General features: G+C 62.8%; 2 protein-coding genes across 9 annotated transcripts; one reads left to right on the top strand and one right to left on the bottom strand.

Moving 5' to 3' along the window:
- Positions 1-6: 6 nt before the first annotated feature.
- CELF6 (CUGBP Elav-like family member 6) lies at positions 7-7,783 on the top strand. 4 transcript variants are annotated; one of them, XM_035336000.1, is made up of 12 exons: positions 7-172; positions 1,999-2,047; positions 3,106-3,234; positions 3,320-3,399; positions 3,861-4,004; positions 4,159-4,303; positions 4,401-4,550; positions 4,689-4,751; positions 5,441-5,521; positions 5,620-5,763; positions 6,272-6,427; positions 6,682-7,783. In XM_035336000.1, the coding sequence occupies exons 1-11, from the start codon at positions 89-91 to the stop codon at positions 6,397-6,399; spliced, it is 1,197 nt and encodes a 398-aa protein (XP_035191891.1). In that variant the 5' UTR covers positions 7-88; the 3' UTR covers positions 6,400-6,427; positions 6,682-7,783. The 4 variants fall into 4 exon arrangements, with proteins under 4 accessions (XP_035191891.1, XP_035191892.1, XP_035191893.1 ...); XM_035336001.1 differs by having other exon boundaries at positions 5,444-5,521; XM_035336002.1 differs by having other exon boundaries at positions 3,109-3,234.
- Positions 7,784-8,199: 416 nt separating this feature from the next.
- On the bottom strand, positions 8,200-15,596 carry PARP6 (poly(ADP-ribose) polymerase family member 6). Of its 5 annotated transcripts, none has more exons than XM_035335999.1 (22): positions 15,445-15,596; positions 14,159-14,236; positions 13,946-14,040; positions 13,672-13,732; positions 13,477-13,567; positions 13,330-13,396; positions 12,920-13,069; positions 12,525-12,675; positions 12,230-12,283; positions 11,877-11,972; positions 11,696-11,788; positions 11,443-11,568; positions 11,300-11,365; positions 11,091-11,158; positions 10,853-10,901; positions 10,364-10,473; positions 10,190-10,262; positions 9,967-10,036; positions 9,391-9,470; positions 9,216-9,279; positions 8,984-9,068; positions 8,200-8,913 (listed from the first exon to the last, which is right to left on the bottom strand). In XM_035335999.1, the coding sequence occupies exons 1-22, from the start codon at positions 15,445-15,447 to the stop codon at positions 8,811-8,813; spliced, it is 1,833 nt and encodes a 610-aa protein (XP_035191890.1). In that variant the 5' UTR covers positions 15,448-15,596; the 3' UTR covers positions 8,200-8,810. The 5 variants fall into 5 exon arrangements, 4 of the variants coding, with proteins under 4 accessions (XP_035191890.1, XP_035191889.1, XP_035191887.1 ...); XM_035335998.1 differs by having other exon boundaries at positions 10,364-10,476; XM_035335996.1 differs by having other exon boundaries at positions 12,498-12,675.
- Positions 15,597-16,404: the final 808 nt, after the last annotated feature.

Genomic DNA, 16,404 nt, shown 5'->3' on the forward strand with positions numbered 1-16,404 from the left:
CCGGGCCGGACCCAGCCGAGCCGCCGCGGGTGGAGCCGGGCCGGGCCGGCTCGAAGCCGAGCCGAGCCGGGCCGGGCCGAGCCGGGCCATGCAGCTGCCGCAGGTGCCGGCGCCGGGCCCGCGGCCGCCCGTGCTGTGGGTGCCCGCCGGCTCCAAGATCCTCTGCATCGAGGTAGGGCCCCCGCCTTTGTCCGCCGGCACGGCTCGGCACGGCCCCGCCCGGCTGCGGGGGGGCAGCGCGCGTGTGTGTGCGTCTGTGTCTGTGTGTGTGTGTGTCTGTGTGTGTGTGTGAGGGTGTGCATCTGTGTGTGTGTGCGTCTGTGTGAGTGTGCATGTGTGCGTGTGTGTGTGTGCAAGGGGGTGCGTGATGGGGGACACAGAGCTTAGTGGGGTGTGCGTGGGGGTGCTACTGGGAGCGAGGGGGCGTGCAGGCGGTACGTGGGTGTCTGTGCGCGGGGACCGTGGGTGCAGCTCGCGCACCCAGAGGGGCGTGTGGCCGCCTGCACGTGCGCGTGGGGCCGGCGTGCGGCTGCACGTGGGCGTGCAGTAGCGCCGAGGGCGTGCGAGGACGGGCGGACGTGGGGCTGCGCGGGCGCAAGCGTGCACGGTGATGCACGGAGGCGTGCTGGCACGGGCATGCACCAGGCTGCGGGCGTGCACGGCACGCGTGCAAGCGTGGGCGTGCGGCCGTGGGCACGACAGACGCATGTGGGAACAGGCAGCGAGCCCAGGGGTACCAAAAAACCCTTTCTGGTTTTCTCCCCGGCGCAACGCAGCCCCGGGGGAGGTTGGCGGGTCCCCGTGGCCTGGCGTTCCCAAACATCAGCCGCTCCCAGAGGACCGATGCGGGTTCATAAGCGGCAGGCGGAGATGGGAGGCACACCGAAACGGCGCTCTGCGGCTCCGAAATGTCATTCTAAATCACACACGCTGGGTTCATTATGTTGAGTGTGTCATGGCAGGAACGGGAAAGATCTTCCATCAAAGGCCGCCGTGCTGGTGAATGCGACCGGCAGCGCCTCCCCCCTGCCCCCCAAAATGGGGTCCCTCCTCCCGGCTGTGACAGCAGGACTCAGGGACCCCATGTCCATCGGTCCCCTCCCCGAGCATCCCTGCCTCTGCGCTGACATCTCCTCCCCGCGTTTCCCAGGAGACGAGGCGGTTGCCGTGGAGACCGCCCTCCTCTTCTTCCCGAGCCTTCCTCCTCCTCATCAAGCCTTCCTCCTCCTCATCGTCACCTGGGGGCCGGTGCTGCCCCCACCCAGATCTGGGGGTGCCCCCGCGGTGGCGGCGGTGGCGTTTTGGGGCACCGCCTTGTGCGGGTGGCTGCCTCCTGCGGGTGTCCAGCCTGACGCGCGTGCCCGTCCTTACACGCCCGTTGCACGCACATCCTCGCGCGCCACCGTCGTGCGCCCAGGCCGTGCAGTACGTTCCCGGCACACCCGTGGCGTGTTGCACGCGTGACACCCCCCACATGCATGCTGGGTGCACGCGTGTCGGCCTGCCGTTGCCATGACGACCCTATCAAGCACATGGCACGGCAGCGCGGGGGATGCACGCTTGTTGCCGTGGAAACTGCCGTAATTGTAGCTCTTTTTCGGAAAAAAAGAGGGGAAGGGGAGGGGGAGAGAGGTGGGAAGGAGAAATGGCCCCGTGCAGCGCTGGGCCAGGGAGGCACGGCTGTGGGGACGCTCTCATGCTGTCCCTGCGTCCTGGTGCACACACACGTCACGCCCGTGGGTGCGGGGACAACACAGCGCCTGGCACGCGTCACACCTGTGCACGTCCTCAGTGCCACCGCCTGGCCTCACCAGGCAGCGGGGGGCACCTGCCGCCCCCGAAGCACAGCCAGCCCCACAGGGCTGGGTCTGGACCCTCTGCTCTGTCCCCGTGCCGTGCCCTTGTCCCGTGCCCCCAAATCCTGCCCTTCCCCATGGAAGGTGTCACTGGGGGCTGTGGCACCGCCGCCAACCGCCTGCTCCCGGTTGTGTGTTGCAGATGAACCGCCCCATCCAGGTGAAGCCGGCGGACAGCGAGGGACGAGGAGGTAGGTGCACCCTCTGAGCCACCTGAAAGGGCGTGGGGGCGCCCGAAGGATGCCCTGAGCACGTGGCTCGGCAACATTTCAAGGCAGAGGGCTGAGACCTGGCACTTCTCACGATGCTGTTGAGTCCAAAAGGCCCTCAGGGACCGCAGCAGCTTGGGGACCCGTGTGATGTTGGTGTGCCGGCCAGCTGCACCCTGTCCCTTTGGCCAGGGCAGACATCCACACATCCACAGCGCGCCGCAGTTCTTTGGCACAACGCAGCTGCTCCGAGCGCATCCCGGAGGGACGCAGCAAATAAATTACCCACTTACCGAGCGTAATTGGTGAGGGATTAAAAATCGATGGGTGAGCTCGGGTGCCCAGCTCTGGCCCCCTCGCCCAGGAGGCGACGCTCGGGCCGCCTTCGAAGAGAGGTGGTTTATGTTTAACCAGACAATGCGTGAGCCCTATTCCCTTAACTAATTTTCCCGGTACCCTAACGGACGGCGCATTAATCGTCTCCTGCCGTTATTTATTTATTTCCCCGGCAACGCTCTGACAGGGCACCTTATTTTCTTTGTCAAATGCCATTAGCGCGCGGTGGGACCGTGCGGCCGCGCAAGACAGATGCTGGTAATAATCATGAAATTCTCATTATTTACTCTCCCTTCTCTCATGTTTGGGTTATTGATGTCCCCCGGGCACGGCCGGGGACTGCGGGTTATTCTGATAGTCAATCACACGAATGCAATTGCTGGGGTTTTGTGGGCTTTGTTCCCCAGCCACATCCCTACGCATCCTGTGGCACGGGACAGCATCGGTGCCACAGGAGCAGGGTCCCGGTCCTCAGCTCCGCTTCGCCCCTAAGAAATCCCCCTGCAGGAGAGGGTTCCCACCCCGTGCATTTTGTGGGATGGGGAGGAAGAACCCTGCGTCTCCACTGCGGGGTTTTGCACTGGTGCTGCTGGCCTCCCTCCCTCCCCAGCCTCTTTTTCCTCCATGACCATTTGCAAACCTGGCACAGGGGAGGGAACGGCGCGTGGCATCCCCCTCGCTGACGGGCTCTGCTTTGCTTTTAGAAGACAGGAAGCTCTTCGTGGGCATGCTGGGGAAGCAGCAGAGCGAGGACGACGTCCGGCGCCTCTTTGAGCCCTTCGGCCAGATCGAGGAGTGCACCATCCTCCGCGGGCCAGACGGAGCCAGCAAAGGTGGGAACCAGGGAGCTGGGGGATGGGAGCTGCCAGCCGGGCAGTCCCCACAAACCACCTCTCCCGTGCCCCGCTCTGCCCGCAGGTTGTGCCTTTGTGAAGTACGGCAGTCACGCCGAGGCTCAGGCTGCCATCAACAGCCTGCACGGCAGCCAAACCATGCCGGTAAGCGCCGGGCGCGCCCCGCGGCTCTCATCCTACCCCCTGTGCTGTCTCCATAATCCAATCACCAGCTAATTTGATCTGTCTAATTGGATCAGAATCCCAGTTTGTTGTCCACAACAAACCTGAGGTTCATCCTTGCCTCGTGCTGGGGGTGGGTGTGTGGGGCTAATTCCCTCGCTCCAGGAGAAAGGTGTGATTTAATTAACACCGAAGGTCAAAACCGTGAGCGAGGGGGAAAGGAAAACAGCGGTCAGGGAGCAGCCGCTGGGAGGAAAGACGGCTATAATTAAACCTCGCATCGATCACTGCTTGCTGCTGCCAACCAGGCGGCATCCCAGGGCTGCAGGGCGAGGACGCTGCGGCCGCCGGGAGCCAGCGGGTCGTCCTCAGAACAGGGTGACATTTTGGGGTCACGCCAGGCCGATGGCCCCGCCGTCAGCCCCGTCTCACCCCCACTGTAGGGCGCCTCGTCCAGCCTGGTGGTGAAGTTTGCGGACACGGACAAGGAGAGGACCCTGCGGCGGATGCATCAGATGGCAGGGCAGCTGGGCATCTTCAACCCCATGACCATCCAGTTCGGCGCCTACGGGGCCTACACGCAAGCGGTAGGAGGTGGCATGGGGTCAGCGCGGGAGGGGACACGTCTTTTTTTGGGGGAACGTGCTGGCAATGCTAATTTATCCTCCCTTGCCTCTTTCTTCCTCTGCACCTCGCTCACTTTTCCCTCTTTCCTCCCTTTGTTTCTCCTTCCCCCTTCAGATCATGCAGCAGCAGGCGGCCCTGATGGCGGCGGCGCAGGGCACCTGCCTGAACCCCATGGCCGCCATCGCTGCCGCCCAGATGCAGCAAATGGCCGCCTTCAACGTCAGCGGGCTGGTGGCCGCCCCCCTCACCCCTTCTTCAGGTACAGCCCCTGCTTTCACCCCACCGCCCACCTCCTCGGTGGCCTCGGCGGGGGGACGCCGGTGCTGACGCCCTCCCTCCTGCCCATGGGGCTGCAGGTACGAGCACCCCCCCCGGCATCAGCACGGCGCCCGTGCCCAGCATCGCCACGCCGATCGGGGTGAACGGCTTCAGCCCGCTGCCGCCGCAGACCAACGGGCAGCCCGCCTCCGAGACCATCTACACCAACGGCATCCACCCCTACCCAGGTGCCAGCCTCACACCGCCCCACACAGCATGGGGGGGCTCAGATGCGCTCCCTGGTGCCGGGGACATGTGCTGGGAGCTGGTCGTCCTCGGCTTTCCCTCGCTTACTCTCTTCCTTCTCCCTTCTTTTCTCTTCCCAGCTCAAAGCCCCACGGTGGCAGATCCCCTCCAGCAAGCCTACGCGGGCATGCAGCACTATGCAGGTCTCAAACCTCGCTTGCACGTCTCCCTCTCTCCCCGCTCTGCTCTGTGCCGGTTCCTGGAGGGGGGCTGTGAGCGCCGCGGGGGGGTCGAAGCCGGGCAGCGTGGCCCCACGCGGCCCGGGAACGTGTTAACGCAGTAATGCAGTGAGAGAAGGGTGTCAGGGCGTGCTGTGGGAGTACTCTGAGCCCGGCAGCTGGTATTTAATTAGGAGCACCAGCGGCAATTTCCAGCTTTGCAACAGAAGACGAAGTTTCTGACCCCTAGTTATTATTTTGGCCAACCAGAAGTTGATAAAAGCCTCTTTCATCCGCCTTAAGGCCGTGTTACCGGTGCCCCCAGCATCCCTATGGGGAGAGCCGTTCCCACAGGCCAGGGCCCTGCTGGCAGAGGCAGGCTGCACTGCAGGGGGAGCCCGCACCCCAGAAAGGTTTTTGAAGCCCAATTGCGCCCTCCCACGGCGCCACGGCCCACCCCGGTGCCACAAGGGAGGAACGGGACCTCGGGAAGCAGCCACCACCCGAGCGGTGGCCACGGCTCTGCTCAGACCTCTGTGCCACCAAACCCCGCGTGCTGGGGACGCGGTGATGAAGCCCCGCTGGGGCCAGTGAGGGTGGCAGTTGGGGACGTCCCTCCGGGGGCCGGTCCCCATCCTGTGCCAGGGTCTCAGCGCGGCGTTTCTCTGTTCCAGCAGCATATCCTACCGCCTACGCGCCCATCAGCCAAGCCTTCCCCCAGCAAGCGCCCATCATCCCGCAGCAGCAGCGAGAAGGTAAGGGGGGCACCCCGCCGCGGGGCCGCTGCTCTGCCGCTCCCGGTGGCCCCCGCCTCGTGGCTGACGTGTGGCCCTGTCCTTTGTGTGTCACCCAGGTCCCGAAGGCTGTAACCTGTTTATTTATCACCTGCCCCAGGAGTTCGGGGATGCGGAGCTCACGCAGATGTTCTTGCCTTTCGGCAATGTCATCTCTGCCAAAGTCTTTGTGGACCGTGCCACCAACCAGAGTAAATGCTTTGGTAAGTCACCGCCCGGGGCTCTCCCCAGTGACGGGCAGCACCAACGGGTGACCAAACCCAAAGCAGCGTGGTGGCTGTCACCCCAGGGCTGAAGAACCACGCCGTGCCAGGACGGAAGGACATAACCTCCTGCTGCCGCTAATTAGGATGTCACTGCATCACCGTAGTGTCCCCAGACCTCATCACCTCAGTGTCCCCACAGACCCTGTCAACCCCATGTCCCTGTGGATCCTCTCACCCCAGAGTCCCCACAGACCCCGTCACCTCGATGTCCTCACAGACCTCACTGTCCCCGGAGATGTCATCACCCAGCACCCTGCAATTTGGGGCTGCTCTGTCCCCCAAGACCTCCCCATCCCAGAGGCCATTCCTGGGCTTCGTGAGCCCATCTGGGCGAGCACGGGGTCCACGATGAAGTTGGGCCGTGACCCTGTTGCAGTCGGGCAGCGAGGTGTGATGCTGATGGTGACAAACTGTCCCCCCCCGTCACCCCGTCCCTCTCCCCCAGGTTTCGTCAGTTTTGACAATCCGACTAGCGCTCAGGCAGCCATTCAGGCCATGAACGGCTTCCAGATCGGCATGAAGAGGCTAAAAGTCCAGCTAAAGCGGCCGAAAGATGCCAACAGACCCTACTGACCCCTGCCCACCCTGGCCCTACGGAGAGGTAAGGTGGGGACCGGGGGGGTCACCTCCAGCACCGCTGGGTTGAGCCGCATTTTCTCCAGAAATGCCCTCATGCATGTGCTGGGCTCTCTGCTCCCAGAAGACTGTGTGGGGCTGGGCACTTGAGATAAACAGCGTCTGTTTGGGGTAAAATCCCGGTGATGTGGGATTAGTGCTTCAGCCGGGCACTGCCGGGGTGGGCCGGATCCTGCTCAGCAGCCGTGGATCGCTCACGGAGCCTTCGCTGTCTTGCAGGTCGGGCGTCCCGCGATGTCTGACGACTTTCCCCTTCCCCAAGTGCAGTATCCAAACCCGTAACTCTCTTTCTTTGCAACATGTCCCGGAGGAGGAGGAATAGGAGGAGGAGGTGATGGAGAAAAAAAACGTGAAGAAGAGAGCCATTCTGGTCGTAGCTTTTCTTTTCCTTTTTGATTTTTTTTTCTATCCAAACGGTCTTGTTTGTTTCTTAACGGGATTGAGAGAGCGAGGAAGGCAGGAAGGAGAGCGACGCGGCAGTGGTAGCGGGGCTGAGATTCGCTGCTGGCCGCTCGCTGGGACTCACCAAATCCCTCGCCGGGAGAGAGGACCAAGGCCCGGGCGGCCGGGACGTGAGCTACCTTTTTAAAGCACTCATTTGCTGCTACAAATTTCCCAGGAGGAACGAGGAACAGAGGCTCCAAACGGACTTTAAACCAAAGGCAGCGGGAAGGGACCAGCCTCGGGCGCTTCACCTGGAGGATGCTTGTTTGGAAAGAGAAATCGTGATTGTTTTTTCCACGTCTGGCTGGGAAAAAGAGGGAAAAAAAAGGATAAAAGGATGTTGGACTTATAGAAGATATATATAAATAAGTATATATATATATATCCCATGGAGCAGGGTGGCGGGACACGCACTTCCCCCCTGCTTGTCACTGGCACAGGGACATAGGATTACTTGTTTCAGAGTCATATCATTCCTTAGAGTTTAGGGACCAAAGGACTATTGCTTTTTTAAATATATATATAAATAAATTAATTTAAAAAAAAACACACAAAAAAAATGGAAGAAGAAAAAAAAAAAGATTTAAGAAAAACCTCGGGCGCAAGAGCTGCGAGCGGCGCCAAGAGGAGCTTAAGGGCTCGGTCTGGGGGGGGCTGATTTGTGGCTGAGCGCCGGGGAGGGGGGGATGTAGAGGGGTTTTTGGGGGGGCTGCGGCGGCCCCAGCAGCCAAATCTGGTCAAAAGAGCCCCTCGGTCGCCTGCAGGAGACGGCGAAGCGATTTGGTTCTTTGGCCCTTTTGTGTTTTTTTTTTTTTTTTTTTTCCGTTTGTTTTTCAGCCAAAAAAAAATTAAAAATAAAAAAATGTGAGGTTTCGGCAGAAATGAAGTGAAGCAAAATAAAATTATTTTGTCAAAATCTTCACCTTGGTTTGTTGTTTGGAGCAATCACTGCATGCTGGAGTCCTGCTGCGAGCTGGGGCGGCGCTAGCGCGGCCTTGCTTCCCTGGAGGAGGAAATGGGGTGGGACCCGACGGGCACCAGCAGCCTCTCGGTTTGGGGTTTTGCTTTGCTTTTTTTTTTCTGGAAATTGACGTTTCCTGAAGGAATTTGCCCCCACAAGCTGGAGAAGTGGGTGTGGGCAGCGTCTCTGGGGCAGGAGCAGGCCCCCAGCACTGCTTGCCTGCGGTGTCAGCGTTGTTTCGGAGCGATGGGGAGCTTTCGCAGGGCATTGGCGCATCCCCTTGGGGGTCGCCTCGCTGCCACACCGGGAGACTTTCAGTAAACGTGGGAAAGTGGCTTTATTCATTTTATTTTTAAGGGAAAAAAAAAGCCCACAAACCTAAGCAAAAAATGATGGCATGGTCTCAGCCGCAGAGCAGCGGGGAAGGGCAGTCTGGGTTTTTTATTTATTTCGGGTTAACCCCAGGGCCACGGTTAACCACGGCGCGAAGCTACATCCCTGTCCCTTCCCCACGGCCCCTGCCCACCAGGGTGTTCAAAGAATTTTACTACACCACGACAGATTTCTTTTCTCTTTTTTTGTCTTTTTTTTTTTGTTTGTTTGTTTTTGCATGTTTGGTTTTTTTTTTGCTTTTTTGCTTCAGTTTCTCAACTTCGGTAAAAACGCCGTCGCTGTAAACGCGAGGAGGGACGGCCGCCACCGGGCACGCGCCGTGCCACACGCTGCGTCGGGGACGATGTGGGGACAAGGGACCGCTCAACCCGCCCGCCGCGCGCTCGCCGCTTTACGCCTATGTACAGGGAGGTGCCGCCGGCGCTGGTGCCCCCGCTTCTGCCCTGCCCGGAGCCGCGCACGTCGCCCGGCTGGCGCGAAACCCGCTCGCCCGTCCTCGGCCAAGGGCCATCGCTCAGCGCCCCGGAGCGCCGCGGCGGGTCCCTGCCGCTCAGTTTGTGTACACCTGAGTCCCGATCACACGCATGATCTCCTTCTGGATTTTGGGGTCCTGAGTATTGATATTGGCGTCTCCCACTTGGCCGTCTTCGTACCTGGAGGGGTAGAGGGGGTGAGGGGAGCCCGTGGGGGCCAGGCGCGGGCATGAGGGGCGGCAGGACTCACACAAAGAAGAAGCGGGTGCAGACGTGGTCCGAGACGGGGCAGACCCAGATGTTGCCGTGCTTCTGCAGGTCCTTGGAGGTGATGACTGCCGAGGGAAGGAAGGGGCTGTCAGGCGGGTGACGGGTGACGGACGGGCACCGGGATGTTGCGCTGGGGACCCCAAGCCCCCCCCCGGTGCCCAGCTGGGGAGGTGGGTGCTGCCCGTCCCCCGCCACCCCGCGCGGCCCCGCACCTTCACAAAGCGCGATGCAGTTCAGGTTGCGGCTCTGGAGGAAGCGGGACTGGATGGAGCGGGTCTGCGAGGAGAGCACACGGCGTCACTCCCCGTCCTGCTCCGGTCCCCGACACCTCCCCAGCCCTGTCCCTCCTGTCCCTGACCCCCACCACCGCATCCCCCACGCTGTCACCTGGGGGATGGTGTTCATCCGGTTGTACCTCTGCACCAGCTCGTCCTTCGAAGGCATCCGGTGCTGCCCTTTCCCCATCCCTGTGGAAGGTGACAGGGCACCGTCACTGCCCGCCTGCAGGGCACCCCAGAGGGGATGCTGCAGCCAGCGGGCAGGAGCTCCCCGGGGTGACATGGGGACAGCGGCGAGGACACATGCCACAGACACCCACGGGGACGGCCGTGTGGGATGCTCCCGTCCCACAGCTGAACCCTGGGAACCCCCACGGAGCGGCTTTCAGAGCTGGCAAAAGGAAGAAGTGGCTATTGTGACACCCTAAAGTCATTTTTTTGAGCCTGGAAAATGCTGATTTATTTGTATTTTTTTTCCCCGGTGACCAAGAGGGCACATCGGAAAGCCCCGGGTTGGCAGGGAGAGGCTGGTGTGGGCGGGATGGATGCGGGATGTGGCCGGGAGGCCTCAGCACCCTGTTCCCATGCGGATCCTCCGGCTGGCACGGCACCGAGCGGCCCCGGGCCCATGCAGGGAGAGGGGTGGGAGTGCAGGCGGGACGGAGCGGTGCAGGCAGCCTCTTACCTGAGTATCCAAAGGAAATACTGGAGATGGGGCTCAGATAGATGCCCTTGCCATAGGCTGCTCCATGCAGCTTGCAGGAAAACACCAGGGTGAGCAACACGGGGCCCACAGCAGCCTGGGCATGGGGCGCGGGCCGTGGCGGCAGCGAGCAGCATCCCTGGGGCTGCCCACATCCCTCCCTGCCCTCCCGCCTGGATCTGGGGCTGGCGGCAGCCAGCGGTACCTGCAGTTTGGTGTAGGACGCGTTGACCAGCCCGTTGCGGAGGATGGAGTGCCAGTTCTCAATGTGAGAGCCACTGCAAGAGCCAGCACTGTGTCAGCCCCAGCCCCACAGTGCCCGGCCCCATGGTGCCTCATGGGGGTCCCACCAGCCCCCCGCTGCCCCCCGGTAGCTCACTGGAAAGCGAAGGTGCTGCCGTAGAGCTTCTTGGCGGTGCGGAAACGGGCTTCCTTGGCCGGGGGGCTGCTCAGCAGGAGGAACTGGTGTGAGGTGTGCATGAACTTCAGCTGCTACCAGCGGAAAGGGAACAGCAAAGGCGGCGCCGGCGGGGAGAGAGGACAGACAGACACAGATCATGCACGGCAGTCCCCAACCCCACGCCCACCCCAGCCCAGTGCGACTGCCCGGAGCCTGGCTGGAGCACTTGGCCATGGTGCAAGGGCCAGGAGCCGTCGGAGCTCACCCATCACTGCCCGCAGCATCTCCAAATCCTCCCTCCTCCGTCCCACAGCCTGCATCCGATGCCCCATATTCTGGGCACACATCCCGTAGCGACATCCCACATCCCGTGGCATGCATCCCACCACCTGCACCTTACATCCCACCCCCTGCATCCCGCATCCCATGCCCGTGCAGCTCTATCCCCATCCTAGCTGGGCCACTTACCCTGCTGAGAGGCAGCTTGACGATGTGGGACCTGTTGCTGGAGATGATCCTTGGGAAGAGGAGGAGGAGGAGGACAAAGAGGTCAGACAGGGTGGTTTGACCCCGGGTGCGAGTCCCACCCTGTCCCTGAGCCTCGGGTGCTGCCTGCTGGGTGGTCACAAACCCCAGGAGAAAGCAACCACAATGGAGCAAGGGGCTTGAGCCCCCGCCCCGTCCCCCCCAGCACCCTCGGCCTTACCATTGCAGGAGGGGATGTGCCAGGGGGTCCAGCTTGTCCATCTGCTTCTTGATCTCCAGATAGGAGCCCTGGCAGAGGCACGGTGGAGGTGAGCCCCCGTCACCCACCCACCCTCTCGTGAAGGGCACCAAAATGCCAGCCAATGGAGATGACCGATGTGAAGGGTCTCACTCGGGGCCAAAATGTTGGGCTGGGGCCACGCTGCATACCTGGGTCATCTCCCGGATGGACATCACGCTGTCCAGGGCCTTCTGCAGCCGCTCGTAGTTCTTCTTCTGCACATGGGGCAGCAGAGGGGCGGCTGTCAGCCTGGCACTGGGGAGTGCTGCCCCACTGCTGCCCTGCTGCTTACCTTGGGGTTGAAGGCGAGTGTTTTGGGGTCGTTGGGGTCCACCACGGAGGGGTAAGGCTCAAAGATGATGCTTTTGCGAGGAGACTCCAGCGCAGCGCGGCACATGGCCACCAGCAGGTCCACCACCTGGGCACGGGGACGGACAAGGGGCACAGGAACGAGGTCAGTGCAGCACCCCAAGGAGACGTCGCGGTGCTCATCCCAGAGATGTCACCCTCATGCCACGCACCCACTGCGCCCCTGCTCCCCATACCTCAGCACCTGTGGCCACCTCCTCCGCCGCGCCAGACATCACGCCCAGGGTGTAGAAGGAGAAGACGCACAGCTCCCGGGTGCACACGGCTGGCTGTGGAGGGGACAGGCGCCACGTGTGGCATCGGTGACAGCGACACAGGGTGACACTTGTGCCCGCCCGGCCGCTGCCACCACCACACCTTGAGCATGGAGCCGTTCTGGAAGACGTGCTGCTCGTCACACACCACGCAGTACTCGTTGAGCGTCGGGATGCGCTGCTCCGCGTACTTCATGATCTGCGGGGCAGGATGTGGGAGTCAGCCCCGTGGTGGCAGCGGTGGCCTGGCCACTCGGGTCCCTTGCACCTGGGAGATGTTTGGGACCACTGCAAGGGACCACGGCAGGAGCCAGACCCTGCTCTGGAAACCCCAGTGGGATGTGGGGCAGTGGGGAAGTTGCTCTGGGTAGCGGGATGGGGACAAGTGTGACAAGGGACAGAGGGGACAATGCTCTGGGTGCCGGGCTAGGTCCCAGCAGGATGCGGGGCGCTCACCTGGACGAGGAAGCCGTACTCCAGCGTGGGGACGTTCTTGCAGTGGCCACCAACCTGCGACAGAGCCGGAGCAGTGCCAGCTGTGTTACCCTTTCCCCACACACCCCCTGCCGCATCGGGAGCCCCCGAAGGCCCTGGGTGCCCCCAACACCCTCCCAGGGGGACACGGCCGCACCGGGAACGTGCCACCCGCCCCGATGCCACGCGGCTGGGGGTAGGGGAAGGGGAGGGAGAGCAAAGCGAGCCCCGAGCCGGGGTTGGCACCCACCAGGATGTTGAAGGGGGCGACACCTGCCTGGGTGCTGGGGGCGTAGCTGAAAACCTCCCCCTTGGGGTTCTTCACCGTGCAGGAGACGGAGCGGTTCATCAGGCGGTTGACGCGCACCTCGGGCGCGCCCAGCTTGCCCTTCAGCACCGAGTCCGGGATGACGGGGAAGCTGGGCGACCTGCGGGAACAGGACCAGGGGGCCACTTGTCACCGTCACCCTCCCCAGATGGCGGTTTCCCTCCTGGCTCCTCCTTCCCCATAAATCTAGCACCCAATCTGTGCCTTCCTGCAGGATTTTGGGAGCTCCCACTCCGTAGCCTTTGAGGTGCAAATGGGGAAACTGAGGCATGGTGACAGAGGAGTGAGGGTCCCTGGTGAAGGTGACAGGGGCTGGGACCCTGGGGACACGGCTGGAACCTTACTTGGGGATGGGGGAGAAGATGCTGAGGCCCGCTCGAAACTTCTTGATGGTGCCACTCGTCTTGAACCAACTGTGCCGCTTCTCCTGCTGGGTCTTCAGGAAGTCGTTGCTGAGGTGTTTCCATTGCTGGGATGTGAACATGCCCAGGATCCTGGCAGAGAGGTGGCATGGGTGCCCCAGCAGGGTACCAGCACCCAAGGGTGCTTTGGCCAAGCTGGAGGTTTTCGGCTGGGTGCCCCCTGCCCCCCAGCTCCTTGTCACCAAAACCCAGTGACAATCCCATCCTGGGGCTGTAGGGTGAGCAAGCAGATGTGGTGTGATGGGGACAGGGGCACCCGGATGGTTTTGAGGCAAAACACTCCCAAGCCACCTCCCCACCACCCCGGGGCCCCGCGGCGTTTCAGCTCTTACTTCTTCAGCTGCAGACCCAGCCCGAAGCCCTCCTTGTTGGACGGCTGGAAGACCTCGATGGATGGTTCTGCCAAGAGCGAGCCACTTGTCACCCAGCGCCCATCCCACAGGCACACGGGGACGCCCCGACCGCCCATCCCCACTCACCGGGGCCATCGAGGTACTGGGAGAGGGAGAAGCGCAGGCGCAGGACGATGGGCTCCGTCCGAAGCACCTTCCACGCTGTCGCCACCTCCTCCTGCCGAGGGACAGCCATGGGGACCCCAGCTGGATCCAGGGAACCCGGGGGACACCCCACCAGCATCCCACGCTGGGGACACCCCCTGTGCCACGGGGACTCACATCGAGGAAGCTGATGTTCACGTGGAGGTCGATGTCCACGTCGTCGATGGTCCCATACTCCCTGCAGCAACATGAGGTGAGGGGACGGGGTGAGGCTGGCGTGCCCCCTGTGCCACAGCGGGTGGCCTTGTGGGCATCGTGACGGGCACACGTGGCTCCCTGCGTCCCAGGGTGGCACGGGGAGAGTGCAGGGGACCTGGGGGTGCCACGTGTGGGTCACTAGGAGTTGTCACAGCCAGGGGCCCCAGGGATGTCACGGTGCAGGTGCACCCACCTGACGGACACGGCATTCTCGCTGTAGATCTCCTTCACGGCCTCGATGTCGGCGTCCAGCTGTGGGTGGCGGTACAGGTCGGCGGCGCAGGTCCCCTGCAGAACAGCACCCGTGGCATCATCAAACATGGAGCCCCCAGACCTGCGTAAGGGGGCAGGGGCTCCCCAAGCCCCCCAGGTGCCCAGTGGCAGCTGTCCCCAGCTGTGGCATTACCTGCACCCCGTAGAGGAACTCCTCGGACTCATTGTCCCCGTCGGAGTCATCGTCCGTCCAGTACTGGCCCTTGAGGTCCTGGGGGGAGCAGAGTGGGGGGCAGAGAGTTAGGGGGGGAGAGAATTTCGGGGAGGGGGCTCGGGGGAGCAGATTGAGGGAGAGGTTGGGATGGGTTTGGGGGCAGGCTGAGGGAGCAGGTTTTGGGGGGGGAAATTTGTGGGGGAGGTTTGGGGTTGCAGGTTGAGGACGGTGAAGGTTTGGGGGGACAGACTGAGGGGGAAGACTGCAGGGAGGTTGGGGGGGGCAGGTCTGGGGGTACAGGTTTCAAGGGGCAGATGGGGGAGCTGGGTCAGGGGCAGACTGGGGGAGGCAGATTGTGGGGGAGCAAGCTTGGGGGGCAGGTTTGGGGGTGCAGGTTGAGGGATATAGGTTTGGAGGTGTAGGTTTGGGGGGCAGATTGGGGGGTGCAAGTTTGGGGATTCAGCTCTGGGTAACGGGCATGGGGAAGGTTTGGGGTGTAGGTGGGGGAAGCAATTTGGGGGTGCAAGTTGGGGGGTACAGGTTTGGGGTGTAGGCAGGGAAAGCAGTTTGGGGGTGCAGGCTTGTTGGGTGCATAATGAAGGGTGCAGGTTTGGGGGTGTAGGTTTGTGTGACTGATTTGGGGGGCAGGTTTGTGGGTGCAGGTTTACAGAGCAGGCAGGAGGGTGAAGGTTTGGGGGATGAGTTTGGGGGTGCAGGTTTGCAGGGCAGGTTTGGGGATGGAGGTTTGGGGTGCAGGGAGGAGAATGCAGGCTTGGGGGTACAGGTATGGGGGACAGGCTTCGGAGTGCAGGCTTGGGGTGCAGGCAGGAGGGTGCAGGTCTGGATGACAGATTTGGGGATGCAGGTTGAGGGGTTGGGTCTGGGGACAGGTTTAGGGTTCAGGTTTTGGGGTCCAGGCAGGGGGGGACCCGCACATCACCACCCAGGGACCTTGCAGCCGATGGGGGGGGGGGCTGCACCTCACCCCTCCCTCCCTCATCGGGGGGCTCCCACCCCACAGGAGCCGTTTGTGGGGGACACGGGGGGGGACACAAAGGGACATGGAGGGGACACGGGGGACCCGCAGCCCACGTTCGCCACCATCCCCCCCTCAGCGCTGCCACCGCCATCCCCGTGCCGGCCTGTGCAGCGAGGCCTGGTCCCGCCACCACCGCCAGGCCCCGAACGGGGCTGGGGGGGGGGGAGGGGGATGTTGTCCCCGTCCCCCTGTCCCCTCGTCCCCGTCCCCATCGCCATCCCCTCACCATCTCAGCGCTGGCCGCGGCCTGCCCCCGGCCCTGCCGCCTCCATGCTGCCGGGCGGGCGGGCGGCCATCGGGCCTTGACGTCAGGGCCCCGGCGCCTCCGTCTCCCAGCAACGCCGCCCGGGCGGTGACGTCACCGCGGGGACCCCGGCACTGAACCCCAAAATGTCCCCCGTTGTCCCCAGGGACACCCCAAGTGTGTGTGTGGGGGGGGGGAGGGGGACACAGCATCCCCGGCGCAGGTCCCCGTGGTCCCCTGTGGTCCCTCACAGCCCCCCGGTGGTCCCCACGCAGTGTCCCCATGTCCCCTGCACAATGTCCCCGTGGTCCCTCATGGTCCCATGTCGGTCCTCACGGTCCCCACTCAGTGACCCCCATGTCCCCTTGCACAAGGTCCCGAGATCCCTCATAGCCCTGTGTTGGTCCCCACTCAGTGTCCCCCACATCCCCTACGCAAGGTCCCCGTGGTCCCTCAAGGCCTCATGTTGTTCACCATGATCCCCACTCAGTGTCCCCCATGCCCCTCCCGCAGGGTCCCCTCACAACCCCACATTGTGTCCCCTTGGTCATAACGCAGTGTCCCCGATGTCCCCAGCACAGTGATCCTGAGGTGCTGGCACTGGGTGCCCACAGTGGGTCCATACATTGCTAGCATGAGGTCCCCAGTGTCCCTCCCCATGGTGCTGGCACATTGTCCCCAATGTCCCCAGCACAAGGTCCCCCTGGTCCCAATGCAGAATATCCTGATGGGGTCCCCAGTGTCCCCAGCAGTGTCCCCACAGTCCCAGCACAGGGTCCCCACGGTGCTGGCATGGGGTCCCCAATGTCCCCAGCCCAGTGTTCCTGCCTCTGTCCCCCTTTTTGGCAGGGCACAAGGACATCGCACGCTGCTGCACCCCACAGTGCCATGAGGACACCCCACACCTTGTCCCTGTCACCACCTTGGACTTTACCCAAGGTG

The sequence above is a fragment of the Oxyura jamaicensis genome, chromosome 10 (assembly GCF_011077185.1).
Source record: "Oxyura jamaicensis isolate SHBP4307 breed ruddy duck chromosome 10, BPBGC_Ojam_1.0, whole genome shotgun sequence".
NCBI lineage: Eukaryota > Metazoa > Chordata > Aves > Anseriformes > Anatidae > Oxyura > Oxyura jamaicensis.